The 20,541-nt window shown below is 37.8% G+C and overlaps 1 protein-coding gene across 1 annotated transcript; it reads right to left on the bottom strand.

The window, feature by feature from the left end:
• Window positions 1-4,740: 4,740 nt before the first annotated feature.
• Window positions 4,741-12,540, bottom strand: LOC117477588 (programmed cell death protein 10). Its single transcript, XM_034124293.1, has 8 exons — window positions 12,351-12,540; window positions 10,425-10,647; window positions 10,120-10,173; window positions 8,796-8,913; window positions 8,486-8,612; window positions 6,979-7,057; window positions 6,796-6,878; window positions 4,741-5,606 (listed from the first exon to the last, which is right to left on the bottom strand). Exons 2-8 carry the CDS (start codon window positions 10,512-10,514, stop codon window positions 5,525-5,527), a joined length of 633 nt encoding a protein of 210 aa, XP_033980184.1. The 5' UTR covers window positions 10,515-10,647; window positions 12,351-12,540; the 3' UTR covers window positions 4,741-5,524.
• Window positions 12,541-20,541: the final 8,001 nt, after the last annotated feature.

The raw sequence follows: 20,541 nt of genomic DNA, 5'->3' as shown, positions 1-20,541 counted from the left end.
TTTGTATCCCTCAACAAATATGGCAGAATACATGAATGATTGTACTCAGGAGGGGAGTTTGACAGAGTATTACTCAAAAAGTACACAGTAAAAGTACTTCATTGTATTTGTGGTTGTAGTCTGAGTCCAACAGTAGGGCCTACCAATTTTATTAAGAACTTATGGCTAAAAATCATTTTATCCGTCATCAAATATAGCAGAAGTGGCTTGAATTTGTTCTCAGGAGGGGACTTTGACAGAGAATAACTGAAAAAGTACAAAGTAAAAGTAGTTCATTTTATTGTTGGTAGCAGTCAAACTAGTACTGAGTCCAAATTACTGTTCATGGTCATTTGAAAACAAATGCCGGTGTCGGACATACACAAACACACCGAACACACGAGCGGAACTGAGCACAGCACAAACACACACATCATGCGCCTTGTGGACCGGACATCTCCTTCATAAAACGAGTAATAGGGGGAATAATCGGGCAGTTCGACGTGTGTAGAAGTGTGTGTGTGTGTGTGTGTGTGTGTGTGTGTGTGTGTGTGTGTGTGTGTGTGTGTGTGTGTGTGTGTGTGTGTGTGTGTGTGTGTGTGTGTGTGTGTAGAGGTGTGTGTGGCTATAACGAAGCAGCCTGCAGTCGCTCTTTAGCTGTCTAATGAAGGTAAACACAGCGAAGGATGTGTGTAAAAGGCACAGCTCCACTTCCTACTTGGCGAACCTGTAACTTTCTTGTGTGCACGAGAACGTAACTCTTGCGCACGAGAAAGTATATCGTGATGAGCAAAACCATGTCACTTCACCCAGGTGGTTTCCACAGAACGGACAAAACATGTTTAACGACCATAAACACACTCGTACCGTCCATAGGTACCGGCGGTCTATCCGCCAAAACAAACTTAAATTTGTGTCAATCACTTGCACGTCACTTCTGGTATGATGGGCATTCCCTTTCCGGTTTGATTCTCTAGTGTTTCGGCAAATGTTAAAGTGTTTCGGGAAATGTTAAAGTGTTTCGACAAATGTTAAAGTGCTTCATCAAATGTTAAAGTGTTTCGACACTTGTAAATGTGTCTCTAGCTTTGTAAAAGTGTTTCACATCTTGTTAATTTGTTTTTGTTAATGTTAAATCGTTTTTTCTTTGGTAAAAGTGTTTTGCTAATGTAATTTTGTTTTATAAAATGTACATTTGTTTTATAAAATGTACATTTGTTTTATAAAATGTAAATTTGTCTCAAGCTTTGTTAAAGTGTTTCACACTTTGTAATTGTCGATTGCACCTCTCAGCCACCATACTTAACCCTTGTTGTATGGTGTTCGGGTCTGTGGGACCCGTTTTCATTATTTATCTAAAGAAAGATTATATCATCAATTATTTTTTCAAACTCACACTCAATGGCCTTGGCTCATTTTCTGTGAAGAACATATATCAGAACACATTTTCAATTACCACCCACTGTACCCCCCCCCCCCTTTAAAAATACATATATAAATATATATATAAAATAATGTATTATATTACATGATTGCCTCTGCATTGGATTATTATCAGATAGGGTAATAACTTCTTAACTAGAGAATGCAATTCCTGAAGAAATTTCTAGTGGGAATGCTTTATGCTGAAAAGCTGACGCTGAATTGCTATGCTGAAATGTAATGTGTAAGAAGAAAGTGAAGAATTTAGATTGAAATGATACATGAACACTGGGGGCTTGAATGTGTGATGAGAGAAGAAAATAAAGTAAAAAGGCTTGGAAAAGCAGCAGAATATTTGAACTGCAAACTTTTTAACTAAGTTGATGGCGAATGATCTGTCGCCATGCCAACAGCATTTGATGACATCCCATAATACGCTTAGATGCGTTGATGGCTGCATCGTTACCAAACCTGTGAAGTTTTGGGCCGTTTGGAGCATTTTCACTGAAGTTATGAGAAAACCGTGTTTCATGGCGAGCATTGTGTTGCCATGGCAACGGAATTTGAAGAAATCTCAAAACTGTCCCGTAGATGTCTTCACGGCTGGACTGTTAGCACACATGTGAAGTTTGAGCACTTTTTGAACATTTTTAGGAGTTAATGTATAGCGACATCATCTTTTATGGCGAGGGATGCGTTTCCATGGAAACGGCATATGATGACACCCCATAATTGACGTAGAGCTGTTGAGGGCAGGACCATTAACCATTATCTGAAGTCTGCTGCTCTGAGCATGTCAGTTGGAGTTATGACATCATCGTGTTCCATGACACAGGTGTTTATATTTGAGCTAACGAGGTGTCCCGAGATCAAAGTTTTCCATTGTTGTGAATGAGAGATAAACCTCTTACATGTGAACGTTTTGTTGAAGAACCGTAACAGATATCGGTGACATTTCAAAGCGTGAAGCATCTCAAGGACCTTGAGTATCTGAAGTGTGCTTTTTGTGTACTTTCGGGTCAATAATGTGGCCTTTTTGGCAGATTAACTAAAGGTGTGCGGCTGCTGCTGTGAGGAAATATCAGCCTGAAATTACAATGGGCTTTAATGGAGACATGTTGAAAGTTTTTGTCACTTCATGCCCTCAAGAGGCATTTTGTTTAATTATTTTTGCCTAATTATTTGTCATTTTTCAAGCTACGAGATGTTTTCCTACGTTTGTCATGAAAAATGATGTCTCAGGAATGTAGGGTTTGGGAATTATGGCAGTTTAAAAAAAAGATATGATGGCAAATTTCAAGATTTCCTACACTCTAGCTGTGACATCACGCACTCTAGTTAATGTTAAAATCTGAAGAAGGCCTCTGTACCAAGGTCTGAACAATGTTTAATATCTCTAAAAGTAAGAATCAGATTTAAAAGTTGTGTTACACGAATAATGTCAGAAAGATGTGTAACATTAGGAATAAGGAATAAGGTTTCTGAGTGAAAGTATGAAGGAACAGTTAGCAGTTGAAGTCGCATGAAGATTGTTCAAGTCTGAAGATTTTCTCCATTGACTTCAATGGTTAAAAATGTGATGAATTATGGGATATATCTCGGGAATTATAAAAGTTATGAATGAGAAAAGTAATAGCCATCGATTCCCGACCGAGCTTTTGATGTTTGAACGGAGTTTCTGCGATGTGGAATGCGGGAGAAGACGACCGGCAAAATAACGGGTGGAATAAGAATAAAGAATTTCGTGCGTAGAAGAACAGATAGTTGGAAAAAAGAAAATACATTTAAAAATAAAAAAATGACATTTTGAAAAAAGAGTCACATTCTAAGAAAAAAGGCATATTTAGAAGAAAAAAAAGTCTAATTCTGAGAAAAAAAGGCTAATTTGAGATGCATTGTGGGACATGTAGTTTATGGGCAACGTGCTTCTGTAAATCATGTAACCGTATAATAAACATATAATATTCTTTGCAAGCTCTTGTGGGGCCACAGAAAATGAAGTCACAAGCCGGATTTGGCCCCCGGGCCTTGAGTTTGACACCCCTGATGTAGAGGAAGAGGAAGATGTTTCAGAATGTGAGGATCACATTTCTGAGAATTCTTTGTCTGACAGTCACTGTCAACACAACACAATCAAACTATTTTATGTTAAAATACTCAACAGATGTTTACTTCATCGCAATAACAAGCAATATAAACAGCATATATGGTTAACATTTGCCCTTTTACATTTGTTAGATCACATTAATGAATTAAAGTGCTACTTGTTTTTTTGAAGAAGAGGATGAGATTGAGCATCAGCTAGTTACAAAAAAAAGATGAACCACACGCTGGTCCTGTGGCACTTTAATTCATTAATGTGATCTAACAAATGTAAAAGGGCAAATATTAACCATATATGCTGTTTATATTGCTTGTTATTGCGATGAAGTAAACATCTGTTGAGTATTTTAACATAAAATAGTTTGATTGTGTTGAATTGAAACCCAAAAAGGCAGCGGGTCCACCAGACCCACGAACACTGGCTGAATAACAAAAATATGAACACCACACAAGTGTTAAGTACAGTACTTGAGTAAATGTACTTATTTAAATTGCACCACTGTATACTTGCTCCATCTATTAATATAAAGGATCTAAATACTTCCTTTACCCGTTTAAACAGCCAATTTCGCCCGAAAAACAGGAAAACCAGGGGTTTTAACAGTCCGACCACCAGGCAGTGGGGAAATAAGACCGCTCCTTTTCTTGAACAGAGCTTTTCTGGAGCCTCTCTGTCTCTCTGCAGGTTCATGGTTTGCTGCTTTGTTGTTTCCAGGCAACGCTGAATATGATATGTCCGAGTGACCTCAGCAACTAAAGCTGTCTTTCAGCTGAAAACAAGTCTTATCGAGGAAATGAACCGACAGTTAGGAAGCATCTGCTGGTGAGGATGTGCACGCTAATCAAATCAAGGAGAAAAGGCCTTGGCGATAACAGGCATGGTTTACATAATAAAACTCTTTAGACTGAGATATTTTACAAGGTTACTTCAGAAGTTATTCTAGATAACTTTTCAGATGTTGGTTCCTAATGAAGGAGGATGATCTTTGGCTCATGTAAGAGTTATTCTCAGTAAAACTGGAAATTCATGTATTAGTTTATGCCTCATAGACTTCCATCACATTGCAGTCACAAAGCTGAGCATTGGATGTACTAAAAAATACATAGTCAGCAACCTTTGAAAACCAGCCCAACATTTAAAACTGTTCTGAAGATCTTTGCAAAGCCTGTTATGACTCACCTAACCATTTGATCAAAGAAGTGTCTCTCACCCCACACATATTGGACTCGGACACATTTAAAAAAGCATCATCATTTGGAAACTATTTATTGAACATTTGCAACCAGATATCAGTTAAATACAGAACTGTCATGTCTCTCTCTACATCCCCCAACAGCAGGGACTGGCTCCACTTCATTACACTGAGAGGAGGGAATGTTACAGGACTTGGTAAGGCGCACACTGTGCTGGAAGTCATTTGGCTTTCTGTCTTCTGATAATAAAAGAGAAACTAAATCTAAGTCTGCCTCTCAAATGTCCAAAAAAAACTGCTGCCTCTCCTCTCTCCGCAGCTAGATCCTGCGCGTACAGACAATGGCAAAATGACACAAATATGAGCCGAGAGGAGAAATCCAGTATAGACGACTGAGACACACCCCTTACTGAACGTCGTCCGAGATGTGTAGCCATGATTTGAAAAGCTAAAAGTAAAATGATCAACATGAATATATTAGAAAAAAAAAAAATGGCAATTAGTCTTTAATAAACACCTCGCCTCACCTACTCCCAACAAGACCAGGGTTATAAATTAAAACTGTCCAAATAAAATCAATCAACCAAGACTTTGGGCCCATTCAGTTCCATTTCAAGACTGGAAAATCCTCATTGAAAAAAAACAAATGGCACTTTTCAGTCTCTTGAACTGGAATCTAGAATTTCGACTCCCAATGGAATCGACCCCCAACCCTAAAATCAACTCTTTCTAATTTACATATATGGGTCAGGCGCTCTTCAAGCTTCCTCCATCCTCGCAAAGTCGCTCCCCCCCAGGACAGGGGGACCTCTGTGCTGTGGGAGGGGCTAGGCCACGGTTTTGAAGGTCTGCAGTATGAGGTTGGTTTGGTGGATGAGCCGGTTTGCACTGATGAAGACATTTATCGCCCTGGAAACAAAGAAGGGTAAAATGAGAAGAAACTCGCAGGTGCTCTCTAAACGATTGGCAAACTATATCCAAGTAAGGACATTGGTTCGGTCAGGACATTCAACGTTAGGCAGCCTGTTTAGTTAACTAAATACGTCACAAAGAGTCACTGCAAACATTCCTCCACTCCTTTTTTCTCTCACTAAACATCCGTGGTTCCTGGCATAATGGAAAATAATTAAATGTTATTAGGAATGAGAGGTTGAATGATTTCAAACAAATAATGTTAGTATGTCCGATTACCTCTGCTTCAACCAGCTTATTATTTGCTAAGGTAACAGAAGCATTCATAAATCAACTCAAGCTTGCCAAAACAAACAATGTCACTAAGACCAAATGACATCAACACGACGATAACAAGCGCTGTCAGCTTATTTAGTTTTATTTCCTTTTATTACCTTTTAAATGTCGATTATTTCCATTGTAGTAGAGTAATCTGTTCATTATTCTCTTGGTTAATGGTTTGTACATTGTCGGAATAAAGTCAAAAAAGGTGGTGAAGTGTTTCCCGACGCTCAAGATAACATCCTCAAATGTTGTAAGAATAAGCTTTTAAATATAGTGTCCCAGAGAAGAAAAGAAAGTGGATTTTTCCCTTTTTCTCCCTAAAACATTACCTAAACAAGACGGATAATATAAAAGTTGACAAAGTAAAAAGGTAAATTGATTCATATTTGAAGCTCTATCAGAAAGTTACAACATACAGTGTGTATAAAAGTAATTATGTCCTCCTTCTCTACATAAGAAATCCTACTCCAACTGAATAGTTTAACCTTTTGGGAATTACGCTTATTGCTTTTTTATGTAGAAAAGAGATGAGATGATTACTACTCTTGATGTTTGTTTGCTAAACATGAAGCTACCTCCTCCTGCTGGTTAGCTTATTTTAGCGCAGAGAGTAAAACACTTGGCCTGGCTGTCACGCTTTGAATAAACCTGGATTACTTCTTGGCATTGGCTTCCTAGAGTCTTGCTTTCACTGGGGGGTTGCCAGGTCATTATTAAGAATGCAAAAAGTGATCAAATCAACTCACTAATGTAACAAACATCATCTTAAATAAGCCATTGAAAGCATTCATGTCTGAAAAGAATCACTGATAACCCAACTTTCAAATATGAGGTGATGGTTTAAATGATGGTTTAAACGTACTTTCCGTCTTTGAAGTATGTTTTGAGGGTGTCGCTGAAGCTTTTGGAGTATTTCACAAACTCCTTTTTCTGGTGCTCAAGAGCCTAAACAAATAAGAAAAGAAACAAAGGAACATGATTAATAAAAAGGGAAAAAGGAACATGAGAATCGTACACAGGTCTGTTGTTTTTCTCTGGTACTCACTCTGCGATTCTGGTACTGATATTTCTTAATGACGTTGTTGACTGTGTCCAGGAGCTCTTTAATGGCGCTGGCTATGTCTCTGTAGGAAACCAACAGCAACACAAGTGAGGATTTCAGAGGATTTCATAACCAGGTTTCACAGGAGTAATAGCCGGTGACGAAACAGACAGTGACAGTAAAAAAAAAAGGCAGCATTGTGTTCTTTGTACAGTCCTCACCATCCTCGCTGTTTTTCTAATGCAAGGTCATGCAAAGTAGGGCTGCACCCAATACTTCACAGCTGTATTCATATTTTGCACAGTAGAATTTTAAATAAACATCTTGCATGAGTATTCACTCTTTTTAAAAGACCAGTATTTCTGTATTCAGTTAAAGATTGGGATACACTTATTTTAATAATATTATACTATTTCTAGAATTAGATGGTAGCTGCATAGGGTTCGATTAAATTAACTAAACCTCATTTTTTTTCTTGTGTGATCCAAATATTAACAATTACTCCAGAGCGTTGTAAATTCCAAAAGACGACATTTGTTAAAAAAAAGATATATTGAATAACTTTTAAAAGTCACAACTTTTTAAAGTCTCAAAATGTTTTCATCTACCAAAGTATTCTGTATCAATCTATATTTGTTGGAGGCTCATTTTTTAATGTGGTTGCAGAATACAAAAGGGAGGCAGACACTGATGAGTTGATTAAATTAAAAAGACAAACTCAATCAATCTGATGAATATCTTTAGTTTGACGTCATAAACAGATGCTTTGGATGTTAACAAAATGTGGTACAATTCTAATGAAGAGGTTAAAGCCACTGAAGTCCTGACTACTAAATCTGCATTTATTCGCAATGTGTAAATCCCTGGTAGGGCTTGTGAAGATTGCTGTATATTTTTTGTGTGTGTGTGTATGTGTATGTGTATGTGTATGTGTATGTGTGTGTGTGTGTGTGTGTTCAAGGTTCTTTATTGTCAATCTGACATAGCTACAGAGTAATTATGTAGTTGAAAATCTTATGTCACAGGCTTCTCCAACAATGCAACATAATAACATAATAACAATAAGAGCAAGAGCAATACAAAAAGAATAATAGTTATAAAATAAACTAAAGTTATGATGTGGAATAGTGCAATAGAGTCTATATACAAGTTATTGGAATGATATATATATTAGGTATTAGATACATACTACTGAGTAGCAGATGAATGTTTGAAGTTGTTTTAACAGTTCAATTTTTTAACAGTCTCACTGCCCGCGGGAAAGAAACTGTCTCCGAATCTTCTTGTCCTTGCCAGGATGCTGCGGTAACGTCTGCCAGACGGCAACAGAAAGAACAGTTTGTGGCTGGGGTGATGGGGGTCTTTGATAATCCGTAGTGATTTTGTGTGTGTGTGTGTGTGTGTGTGTGTGTGTGTGTGTGTGTGTGTGTGTGTGTGTGTGTGTGTGTGTGTGTGTGTGTGTGTGTGTGTGTGTGTGTGTGTGTGTGTGTGTGTGTGTGTGTCTTCTCACTTGATAGTCTGTAGGAAGCGTACTCTGTCGTTGATCTCATCGGGTATTTTGCTGAGGATGTGTTTCAAAGCTCTGGCCTTATCATTTAGGTCCAGAAACTCCTGCTCGGGCCGGTCAATCATGAACTCTGCAGAAAATAAAAAGGGTGTTCAGCAGCACATTCCAAGACACTCAATGATTTATAAAACTGGGCCCCTTAAGTCAGTACAGAAGAGAACAGCTTGATAGGATGGGCATCACCTACAAACCTGGTTTTCAGATTCACTAAAGACAGTTTCTATCATAGTACACTCTTCTCTCATATGCTCACCTTCCACATCATCCGCTGCCATTCGCAGTAGGGATTCTGTGAAGTTGATCTGGACATTCTTTTTCTCCAAAATCTTCATTATGATGTCCTGAGTCAGGCCAGGGTTCTCCCTCTCCGCCTGACAAAAGGAAATGTAGGCAAGCAGGGTGAGGATGAGAAGTGAATAAAATAACTCACAGCGCAGTTTGTATTTAACAAAAGCAAGAAGAGGCTTTGATCTGCGGAGAACAGTGGCAGAACTTTATTGAATGTCAGATGTCCGCGGTGAGCAGTTTAGACTGACGCACAAAAGCCCTTCTCCTGAATAATTCAGCCTTGAGTTACAGCAGCCAGGAAGCAGTGGGAGCAGAAGAGAGACCAATCACTGAGACAAGTGAACAAAAGACCCACAAATGTCATAGTAAAACAGCTGTAAGGTGATCACATCTCCCTTTGGTCTGGATAACGGCAAAGCTACTTCTCCTTCATTAATATTTTATCTTTGCTCGCAGCGGTACACTGCTACAGAGGTGATCCATGGCCACTGAGCTTTTAATATTCCGGTGCAATCACAGCAGTGTATTAAAAAAAAAAAGAAGAGATGAACAAGACATGAAGAACATCTCTTTGATGACTACTTTCTTAGTTTAAATAACCTTTGATTTTATATTGATGGCACATGAGTAAACACTGAATATTAATCATTTAATGTTGGAGATGCACAAGCATTATGAATATATGAATGAACCATACATTAATAATAATTGACTATATTATTTATTATAAAAGGTGCTATGAAGAAAACCAAATCAAAATATTTTAATCAGATAGATCATTCATTTAAAATGCCACTGGATATCCCTAGTCCATTGGGTCCATTTATAGCAATGTCTCAGCAATCATGATCACATGTTATCACAACAAATAGAGTCAGTGGCTCTAGTGATGGAAATCAATACATCGATGTAAAAAACTGTGATTTTACTAATCTGAAAACACTGGCAATTTACACATTACACAGGAAAAAGCAGCTGTTGTTGGCTGGAGTTGTCTACTTCATGCGTAGGTATTTTTCAATCAATTTACATAAACAAAAATTTGCACCAGGAAACATCTTGGTTGGCTATGTTGTTATGTCATCGTCAAACTGGGAAGTTAAAGTGTGTACACATGTCCTTAGGGAAGGAAATTAATCTAATATTTGTAAGAACATTAGATAAATGTGAAAATGGGATGCAGCCTAGATGTAATCCTACGCTGATGTGACATGGAGTATTGAAAGGTCATGGGAGTGATAATATTGTGTTTTTATCATTTAGGTCATCTGATTCAGGCATAGTTGTACCTTTATGAAGGCCGCTCTGAGCGTCTGGGCTGCTGATAGGTTGATCCTCTCGAGCTAAAGAAAAACAAAATAGAAAACAGTCATTATCAAAGCAACTCTGTACCCATTTGGCTTTAGCTGCGTCTCCGAGCATCTGAGAAGACCCATTTCTTGGAAATAGTTTTGCAAATTGGAAGTTTAGTTATACCACTTCAACATTATACAGTGTGTTTTAGCATTTGTTGTTTAATGGCAGTTGTTTTTCGTACATTTACATTTTGCCTAAACTATGATGACTGTATATATATATTTTTTTAGAGTTTTACCTCGTTGAAAACGGGGTACATCACTGCATACAGTGTCATGGATACCATGGAGTTTGTCTCCGCTTCATTCTTCATCTCCTCCATTGTCATCCTCCAGGGAGGAGCGGCTCTTGGTGAAAAGGTGAGGAGGAATCTGCAGCTCACACACACACTCACACATACACTCACCCACTCACACTCACACACACTCTGAAAACCACACAAGCTCCAGAGAAACAAGCGTCTGGAGGAAGGAAATTGAAAGCTGATTAAGCATGGGTTGACTATTTCAAGGCCTTCATAGATGTTGTTTGTCTATATGGCAAAACATTGAGAATGTAGGTAACAGTTTGGAATGCAATGATCCGACCAACTGTATCGCTGAGCCTCCTTTGATTAAATGGCTCAGATACTAGCCATGATGTAAACAGGTTCTGCTGGAGTGTCAATTTAAAATGCAGTGTTTCAGATCTATCTTACATTCATTCAGTCACAGCCTCATGTTGCCTAATTAAATCATGGTTCCAATGATTCCTCGCATTGAGGTATGAAGATGTGAAATTTGGGAAAGCTTTATGAAAAGGAAATGGTATTGAATGGATGCTGCAGGACATTTTACAGTTAAAATGTAAACTTGTCGACACTCTCTGGTGGACAAACCATGACATTCATCTAAAACGTATCTTTGGCATTGCTCTACTGCATTTTCTTCATACTTATCAGACAACATATGCAGTGATATTAATATATAGCAACCAGTACTGTATATCTTAAATGATATAGGCTCTACTACGATAAGTAGTCCACAAACATCAGGAAGAGATAACTTGGTGGTATGTTTTAACATAAAGGAGGGGAGTGGCACAGCTATGCGTTACCTGCCGGTGACAGCAAAGGCAATGTGCAACAACAGCAATAATAAATGTGCAGTCATTTTAAAAATTATGAAAACAATTATGAGCCCTTACAAATAAATTCCACTTCGATATGAATGATTTAAAATGTTTTTCTTAATTTAAAGAGCAAGAAAACAGTGCTGACAAAGAGTTGGCAGTGCAGCTTAGTTTTTTTGTTATTAGATATATAGATAGATAATAAAACCTGACATAAACAGCATATATACATATTTACAGTAAAAGAGACATATATCACACATAATATACAATATAAAATATTCTGGATGAATTTGAATGTTTATAAAAGGCCAATATACTACAGCAACAGAAATATAGACATATATTACAGTAAGACACAAGACATATACTACAGTAAGAAATACACTACAGTAAGACATTATACTACAGTAAGATAGTAAGACATATACTACAGTTAGAAATAAGACATACTACAGTTAGACATATACTACAGTAAGACATCACAGTAAGACATATACTACAGTAAGACATATACGACAATAATTAGCTAACGTTAACCAGTTTAATGTTAGCATTTATGTATTTGGCTGGCTTATTAAGTAATTTTGCAATTTCTAATGTTTCCAGTAAGATAAACAATAATATGACTAGTGTTCTTTGACCCGATGGTTGGCTAACTGGCAGGCTAAAGGGACTAGCAAGCTGGATACATTCAGCCCCAGGTAACAGCTAGGCGGCTAACTAGACATAGCTAACAAAGTAGCTGATCTAACTTTAACTGATCTTTGACGTTTTATTTACGGCAACAGCCGTTCAAAACCAATTCTCAGAAGGACAATTGTCTTGGTAAAGCAAGCGATTTATCTTGATCTAGCCGTAAAGACACCCATTTGAGGCCTATGGCCGACCAGACCGATGGTAGCGAACAGCTAGCCGTCAACAGCGTAGCTTACGTTGCTAGCCTCACTAAATTGGACATTTGTATTTGCTGCTGAGCTAAACACGAGTCAACAAACTACTAAAGGGCATGTGTAAGTCGGTATGTGTGTGTCAGATTTGAACTTGTATCTACCTTTGGTCTGACTTCTTAAATGGGTTGGTGACGCCGTCGATTGCCTTTTAGCTGCTATGTTTTCTTTACAAGTTAAGGCGGAAGTTTTTTAGGACTGGCGTGAGCGACATCTTCCGGACGGTTGCTACGTAAACACACGTCGTCCAATCAGAGGGCGGAGAAAGACAGAAACTGTGACGTTAAATAAAATAGAATGCATTCCTGTTATTGTGTCATGTTTTAGTTTCTTCATGGACGTTTAACCCTTGTATGGTATTCGGGTCTGTGGGACCCGTTTTATATTATTTAGCTAAAGAAAAATGATATGATAAATTATTTTTTCAAACCCACACTCAATGGCCTTGGCTCATTTTCTGTGAAGAACATATATCAGAACACATTTTCAATGACCACCCACTGTACCCCCCCCTAAACATTTACATTACATACAAGGTTGTTCGGGGTTGTGTGTGTGTGTGTGTGTGTGTGTGTGTGTGTGTGTGTGTGTGTGTGTGTGTGTGTGTGTGTGTGTGTGTGTGTGTGTGTGTGTGTGTGTGTGTGTGTGTGTGGTGTGTGTGTGTTTTGTGTTTCTGCCCCTGCCGGTCCCGCACAAGGTTGCAACATTGTTGATAAATTCAAGCACCGACACCTGTCTGCTCTCACATTCCCGTTTTGCGGGGAACCAATCTTTATTTTTTTCACACTCTGTCCCAGCTGCAAATTTGGGGCAAGACACAATAAATAAAGCTTCGCCAGTTTGGGTCCTTAACACAACTGATCAAGATGGCCAAAAGATTCTCTGCTCAGAGGGCCTTGCAAATGATTTTGGAAGAGAGAGAACCATTTGATGATGATGTAGAGTAAGAGGAAGATGTTTCAGAATGTGAGGATCACTTTTCTGAGAATTCTGAGTCTGACAGTGACTTTGAAGAAGAGGCTGAGATTGAGCATCAGCTAGTTACAAAAAAAAGACGAACCACAGGACCAGCCGGTCAGCGGGCAAAAAAAGTAGCACTTTAATTCATTAATGTGATCTAACAAATGTAAAAGGGCAAATATTAACCATATATGCTGTTTATATTGCTTGTAATGAAGTAAACATCTGTTAACATAAAATAGTTTGATTGTGTTGAATTGAAGCCCAAAAAGGCAGACCCACTAACACCGGCTGAGTAACAAAAATATGAACACCATACAAGGGTTAAATACATTGAATTAAGTAATAAATACGATATAGAAAGGTCTGTTTATATTCTTATTTCATATTAATTGTCAGAGGTATGTTAAAAGGCTCTGTATGTTATTTATTCTGAGAAAATTATGGTGAGAGGATTATACAAAACTAATTTCAATAATTGATTACATAGACATGAACAGAAATTCCATCAGTTTAAAAGTTGTTATAATTTGTATGTCATGGGTTAGCACCGCTACAAATTGTCAAATTGTAAATTCCTTTCACACCCATATCCAACTTCTAATCACAAGTCAAAAACAATAACACATTCGGATTCCTCCTGGCACAATAGTTTGGAAGTATCTGACAAACAAAAAGATATGATTGCTTGTGACAGTCTTTCTTTCAGAATAGTTGGTACCACTTTACAATAAGACTATACCCTTATAAAGGATTCATAAAGGCTTTATAATTAGGTTATGAATTAGGTTGTAAACACTTTATTAATCATTAAGAACCATTTATAAACCAGTTCTATACATCAACACAGGCTCACTATTTGGCAAGATGACTAAGCCTTATATTGGCTACTTAGCGAGAATCAACTCAGTGAACAACAGATACCAAGGATGCTGGCTGATGAAGAGGACGAAGTAAGCTAGGTAGCCAATATAAGACTTAGCAGTACAGATAAATGTGGGCTCACTATTTGGCAAGCAACCGGTCACAGTTGCCCTGTTTATCTCATGTCTTATAAAAGCTTATTAATGATTTATAAAGTGTTCACAACCTAATTAATAAATGAATTACAAACTATTCGTAAACCCTTTATAAGGGTAGTCTTATTGTAAAGTGGTACCGAATAGTGTAACACTTATTCACTAATAAATATTTTAAACCTTTTATAGTTGTTGTTTTTATGGTTAATATACTTTTTAAGATGTTATTTGTGTCTAACTTTTGATGACAAAAACTGCTGAGAAAAGCCAAAATTAAGTTGTAGCCTCAAAACAAGGCCTTACTCAGACCTGTTGAACTCATATTTATCTAACTCAATTTAATATTTGTTTGATTCTGTTAGCAGAAATATGAAGGTCATACTTATCAAAAAAGAGTACGTTAAATAATAATAATAATATTTATTTCACCAGGATGATCATTGATCAACTTATATACAATTGTTCAGTAATTATAGACATTTAAATCTTAATATCTCCTTGTTACATTCTTCATATGTCAAGGGGTCAAGGGTCTGACTCTGATTGTCTTTCTTTTCTCAGAGGAATGTAGAGGTCATCTTCCACGCTGTCAGATCAATGGTCTGGTTAATGTCACTCTGATCCATCAAAGGAATGCAGGCAGGCTCCAATGGGATGAGGCCTTCAGGCAATATGTCTGAAAGCACTAGAGATTCAATCTTCTCCTGGCCTCATCCTAGAAAAGCACATTTAATGTAAACAAGTATGTCACCATGAGGTTTATGCTGTTGATAGCAACATGGGTGTCCAAGGTTACTGGACTGCTCTAAAAAGGGAAAGCATTAATGTAAAACAACATCTGTTTACAGACCAAATATTGATATATTAAAGCAATAGATAGTATTTTTATTCTACTGGAGCATTTATTGTGCATTTTGTTATTAGATTTTGCATGGAGGCCTGTATATTTTACTTTTTGTCAAATGCAATATTTTACAAATAATATACTTTTTAAGATGTTATTTGCGTCTAACTTAACTTTTGATGACAAAAACTGCTGAGAAAAACCAAAATTAAGTTGTAGCCTCAAAACAAGGCCTTACTCAGACCTGTTGAACTCATATTTATCTAACTCAATTTAATATTTGTTTGATTCTGTTAGCAGAAATATGAAGGTCATACTTATCAAAAAAGAGTACGTTAAATAATAATAATAATAATATTTATTTCACCAGGATGATCATTGATCAATGTATATACAATTGTTCAGTAATTATAGACATTTAAACCTTATTATTACATGGCTTAGTTGAATACTCGATTCTGATTGGTCAATTTAGAACACGTGACACGTTGTTAATCCAGAACAGACAGACCGCTGTCAAGGATTTATTGACCGTTGTTAAGGACGCTCACATCTGCACAAACAAGTCCGGTCGATTGAACTGTATACAGTTTGGCCGAAAAGCAAACTGCATGCAGTATATATATATATATATATATATATATATATCCTTAATATTTAATTTGAAGATATATATTTTCTATTCAACAATATCCTGCCAAAAGGAAGGAGCATGCAGTTTGCTTTTCTAACTGACAAGACAAGAGCGACAAGAAAACAGCGGAGAAGTAACGGGCAGAAACCCTCCTTTTTACGCAGCGGTCCAGACATAGACATCAAACGGCGACACATATTCAGTTGCCAGTTACTTTGGCATTAGGGCAGGGATATCTAGATACTTTCCAAGGTTTGACATAATGAATTGTGCTAATTTTAAAGCAAGCAACGATGTTTTCAAATCTGTAATCAAAAAGCTCCGCCTTCCTGCCGTTGGGTTGCTTCGTTTTTTTTTTTCAAACGGTAACAATGGACTATTTTCCTTAGCGGATGCATGTCAATTTAAATCAATACATACAACTATTTTTTAAATCAATAAAATCATTTTCTAAATCCATAAAAGCATTTCAATTAATAGTGGGAGTCATATCATTACTTTGTTGAGAATGTGGCCATGTAATAAGCGGGATAATGTGCAGTGACGCGGTCATTATGGGGAAAAGAACACCGACAGGCTGATCAGGAGCCCAACGCGAAGCGGAGGGATCTAGATCTGCATGTTACATTCTTCATATGTCAAGGGGTCAAGGGTCTGACTCTGATTGTCTTTCTTTTCTCAGAGGAATGTAGAGGTCATCTTCCACGCTGTAAGATCAGTGGGTTAATGTCACTCCGATCCATCAGAGGAATGCAGGCAGGCTCCAATGGGATGAGGCCTTCAGGCAATATGTCTGAAAGCACTAGAGATTCAATCTTCTCCTGGCCTCATCCTAGAAAAGCACATTTAATGTAAACAAGTATGTCACCATGAGGTTTATGCTGTTGATAGCAACATGGGTGTCCAAGGTTACTGGACTGCTCTAAAAAGGGAAAGCATTAATGTAAAACAACATCTGTTTACAGACCAAATATTGATATATTAAAGCAATAGATAGTATTGTTATTCTACTGGAGCATTTATTGTGCATTTTGTTATTAGATTTTGCATGGAGGCCTGTATATTTTACTTTTTGTCAAATGCAATATTTTACTGCACCATTGTTTTTCTTTTGAATGCTTAATATTGTATGTTGCATTTTTTGAGAGGCCTGGGTATTTTAACTATGCAACTATAGCTGTTGTGCATATGGCAATACAATCTTTGAAATTGAAACAAATTATATATGAATATATATTTTTTACAAACTGTCTTACTTATGAGCAAAGCAAACAGGATATGTGCATATGCATGCCAGTTAGAATACAATACTTTGCTATTATATGGTCTATCCCAGACCAAAACTTAGGACATCACTAGCAATACGCAAGTAACTATGCTGCAAATACTGATGACTGATTGTATAAATGTATACCATTAGAATAGATTAAACTTTATTATTAAGTACTGAGACAACAAAATGCTGTAAAGCAGTAACATGCAGTGTATATTCACATATGCACATAGGACAAATAGTGAAATATGAACATTATACTTAGTTAAGTATGTACAGTATGGTGTAGTAGGTATATAATACAGTACAATATAGATTAAAGCAGAAATGAATACGGTGTTAAGATAAGATAAGATAAGATGGACCTTTATTAATCCCAGTGGGGAAATTCCCGTGGGGATAAAATCAAAGATAAAAAAAAAAATGATAAAATAACTATAAAATAAGAACATGCATATTTGGTCATGTGTACATATTATTATTTACATTTGTGTGTGTGAAAACATTATAAATCAGATATATACGGTGTGGACACTAGTAGTAAAAATATGCAAAAACTATAGGTCTGATACCAGGGGCGGATCTAGAAAAATATTCATGGGGTGGCAAGAGGGTGGCAGGAGAATTTGAGGGGTGGCATCCCCTGGCAGAAGTATATGCTGATTTAATCGCAGTCATATCAATCAATGTTAACTTGGAAAGCCACAATATTTATATTTTAACTCAATAACATTAGGTGACATTATTGTGGCACATCAGTAAAGCCTTACATAGAAATATATACTGTAAGGTGGCAGACATAATTGAATGAATTTTAACTGAACAATAACTGAATGAGTTTGTTTCACTCTTAGACCAGCAGGGGTACCAAATCTATGCAGACTGCTGCAATAAGTACATTAATTAACTGTCTCGTCGATGTTTGTCTGAATTAATATGATACTATTAACAATCATATTATTCCTATCAGCTGTCAATCACTTTTATGATTCACATATTCATTTATTATTAAATAAACTATATTTTTTGGAGGAGTTAATGATGAATGTTCCTCAAGATGCTTGCTCACCCTCCTTCAAATTTGAAAGACAAGTAATTACTATCATATATCAAAAGAATCAAAAGAACAGTTCAGCGCCCCACAACTTCATTGCAAACAGTTACAACCTTGACTTTACATCAGAAAGAACAAACATTAAAGAAGTGACGAACTGCATCAGTTAGGGTTAAAAAACGTGTATTCAGCTAAAACATATACATCGCTGCAGTTATTATCCAGTGGAAAGTCCTTACCTACTGGCCTAGTTAAATAAAATTGGTTACTTTTTTTTGGCTGGGCAGTGTCTTATTTGACTTTCTCAGGACTTTAAACTGTTTTTTGGGGGCAGACCCCCACAAAGAAGAAAAATGTTTTACACACGTAAGGTCATCATCTTTACCAGTGGTGTAGTGGTTGTTGGACGCGGGGGATCGCCGTCCCCCCACTTATTTGGAGCCCCCATTTTTTTAAGCATGATTTTCTTTTAATAGTCTAATAAATATTTAAATCATTGCCAGTGTTATCGGTTGCAAGTGTGTATTTGTTGTAATAATGACGAAAACATCATACATTTCACAGTAATTATAATAAAAACGTATTTATGCAACTTGATGACTTGATGATTTGAAGCGTGTGTGTGTGTGTGAGGGGCAAGGCCGGATTAAACATATGGGCAACCTGGGCAAGTGCCCAGGGGCCCTAGAGCAAAGAGGGCCCTCAGTAACAAGATTTTTTTTTTTCGGGCACAACCTTACTCATCATATATTGTTTTAAATGACACTCACTCTTCGCCATAAATAACACAGCTTTTCTATAGGGTCAAATTAATATATTTTCTAAACCGTCTTGTACTGTAGGTCTCACTATGTATGCGCTCAACTTTATTACTACGCGGCGGCGGTGTATAGCCAAATCACAGCCCCACCCTCACTCATGTCACATTTTGTCACGTGAGCTGAAAAAATGGATGGTGCCGGTAGCAGCCAAACGCCCAGCGGGGCTGCGAGAAGAAAGAAAAAGAAAGAAAGAGAAGAGAGAGTGGCGGCTGCATTAAAAAATGTCCCAACAATAAATAGCTTTTTCAAAAAAGCAAAAAGTGGCGAAATAGGCCAGCAACAACCACAAGGAACAGTGGCGGCGGTCACGTACGATGTTGTTGAGCTAGCGAGCAATGTTAGCCTTGAACCTAGCATGCTAACGCAGCGGGTAGAAGAGGAGGAAAAAGATGAAGACGAGTCTGACGAGGACATCACAGAGCAGGGTGAAGGTTTGAGTTCATCAGAAGTTCCCTGTGTCTCTCAGGACTCTGCACAATGGGGATTAATTGCTGGAAATGTCTGGGAGGAGACTTTGATGAAAGGGGTTTCATACTTTCATAATTGGGCAACGAAGTATCCAGCATCTCGGAGGGAGACCGATGCTAGCAGCCGGACACGCTCACTGACCAACGATATGCTGACCAGACAGCTTCACAATGGAGAAATCGTTCAACGCGATTGGATTATTTATTCTCTACCGGAGCAATTTATTGTTTTGCCTGCAAACTTGTATCCACTCACAGCCACAGCAATGCATTTGTTCTCGGCTTTAGTGATTGGAAGCATCCCGAGAGGATAACGGAACATGAGACGAGTGGTGAGCACAGAAAATGCATACTTTCACTTATGTATCGCACTAAACTCATGGGCACTGTGGATGCTTCTCTAGGGATGCAGGTCGACACAGAAAGTCAGTACTGGAAGGATGTATTGAGACGTGTAGTTGCGGTGATTACATTCTTGAGTGAAAGGGGGCTTCCTTTCCGGGGAAATTACAAACTTTTAGGATCCGCACATAACGGGAACTACCTGGGAATCCTGGAGCTGCTCGCGCAGTTTGATCCATTTTTAAAGGATCATTTGCAGAAGTTTGGCCAGAGGGGACGTGGTAGGACTGGTTACGACCCGGCTCAAAAGGCCACAACAAAGAGGAGACACACCATGTCAACGGTTACTAAAATATGTTTATTTAACCAAACAATTCAAATTAGCCAAATCAAATGAAGTGCAACAATAAGTAAAGCATGAGGTGTGGACGTCAGTGGTATCAGTAGTGTAAATGCAGGGTAAGGGTTGCATGGACGTGTATGTGTGAGGGTGTTGAGGTGCACAAAGTAAAGCAACTAAAGTAACAACAGCATATACTCAACAACACCGGAGGCCTGTAGGGAAAAGCAGAGAGACCACAGAGAGGAGCAGAGAGGCTTTAAATAGCTGCAGGCCACCAGACCCAGGTGCCCTGAGTTACTGCAATCAGTGCAATCAACACAGCCCAGCCCAGACAGGACAGACAGGACAGCCACACCCTCTCTAATGATGGACCCACAGGGGCATCACACTTGTCATCAAGTATCTGTGAGGAGTTTAATGGTTTGATGGATGACAGAACAAAGGAAGCAATAGCAACAGAACTACAGCGAGCAAGGCATTTCTCTGTCAACGTAGATTCTACACCTGCCATGTCATGACATAGACATTGTTATAATAA

Source organism: Trematomus bernacchii, unplaced genomic scaffold, assembly GCF_902827165.1.
Source record: "Trematomus bernacchii unplaced genomic scaffold, fTreBer1.1, whole genome shotgun sequence".
In the NCBI taxonomy this organism is placed as follows: Eukaryota; Metazoa; Chordata; class Actinopteri; order Perciformes; family Nototheniidae; genus Trematomus; species Trematomus bernacchii.
This window is presented reverse-complemented; position numbering and strand designations above follow the sequence as displayed.

What these genes read in the sequence shown, in the direction of transcription:
- LOC117477588 (XM_034124293.1), bottom strand. Translation starts at nt 10,514, where the DNA reads ATGACAATGGAGGAGATGAAGAATGAAGCGGAGACAAACTCCATGGTA. An exon ending in GGCAGCGGATGATGTGGAAG is followed by an intron (nt 8,613 to 8,795) that starts GTGAGCATATGA and finishes TATTTTCTGCAG; the next exon opens with AGTTCATGATTGACCGGCCC. An exon ending in ATCAGTACCAGAATCGCAGA is followed by an intron (nt 6,879 to 6,978) that starts GTGAGTACCAGA and finishes TTATTTGTTTAG; the next exon opens with GCTCTTGAGCACCAGAAAAA.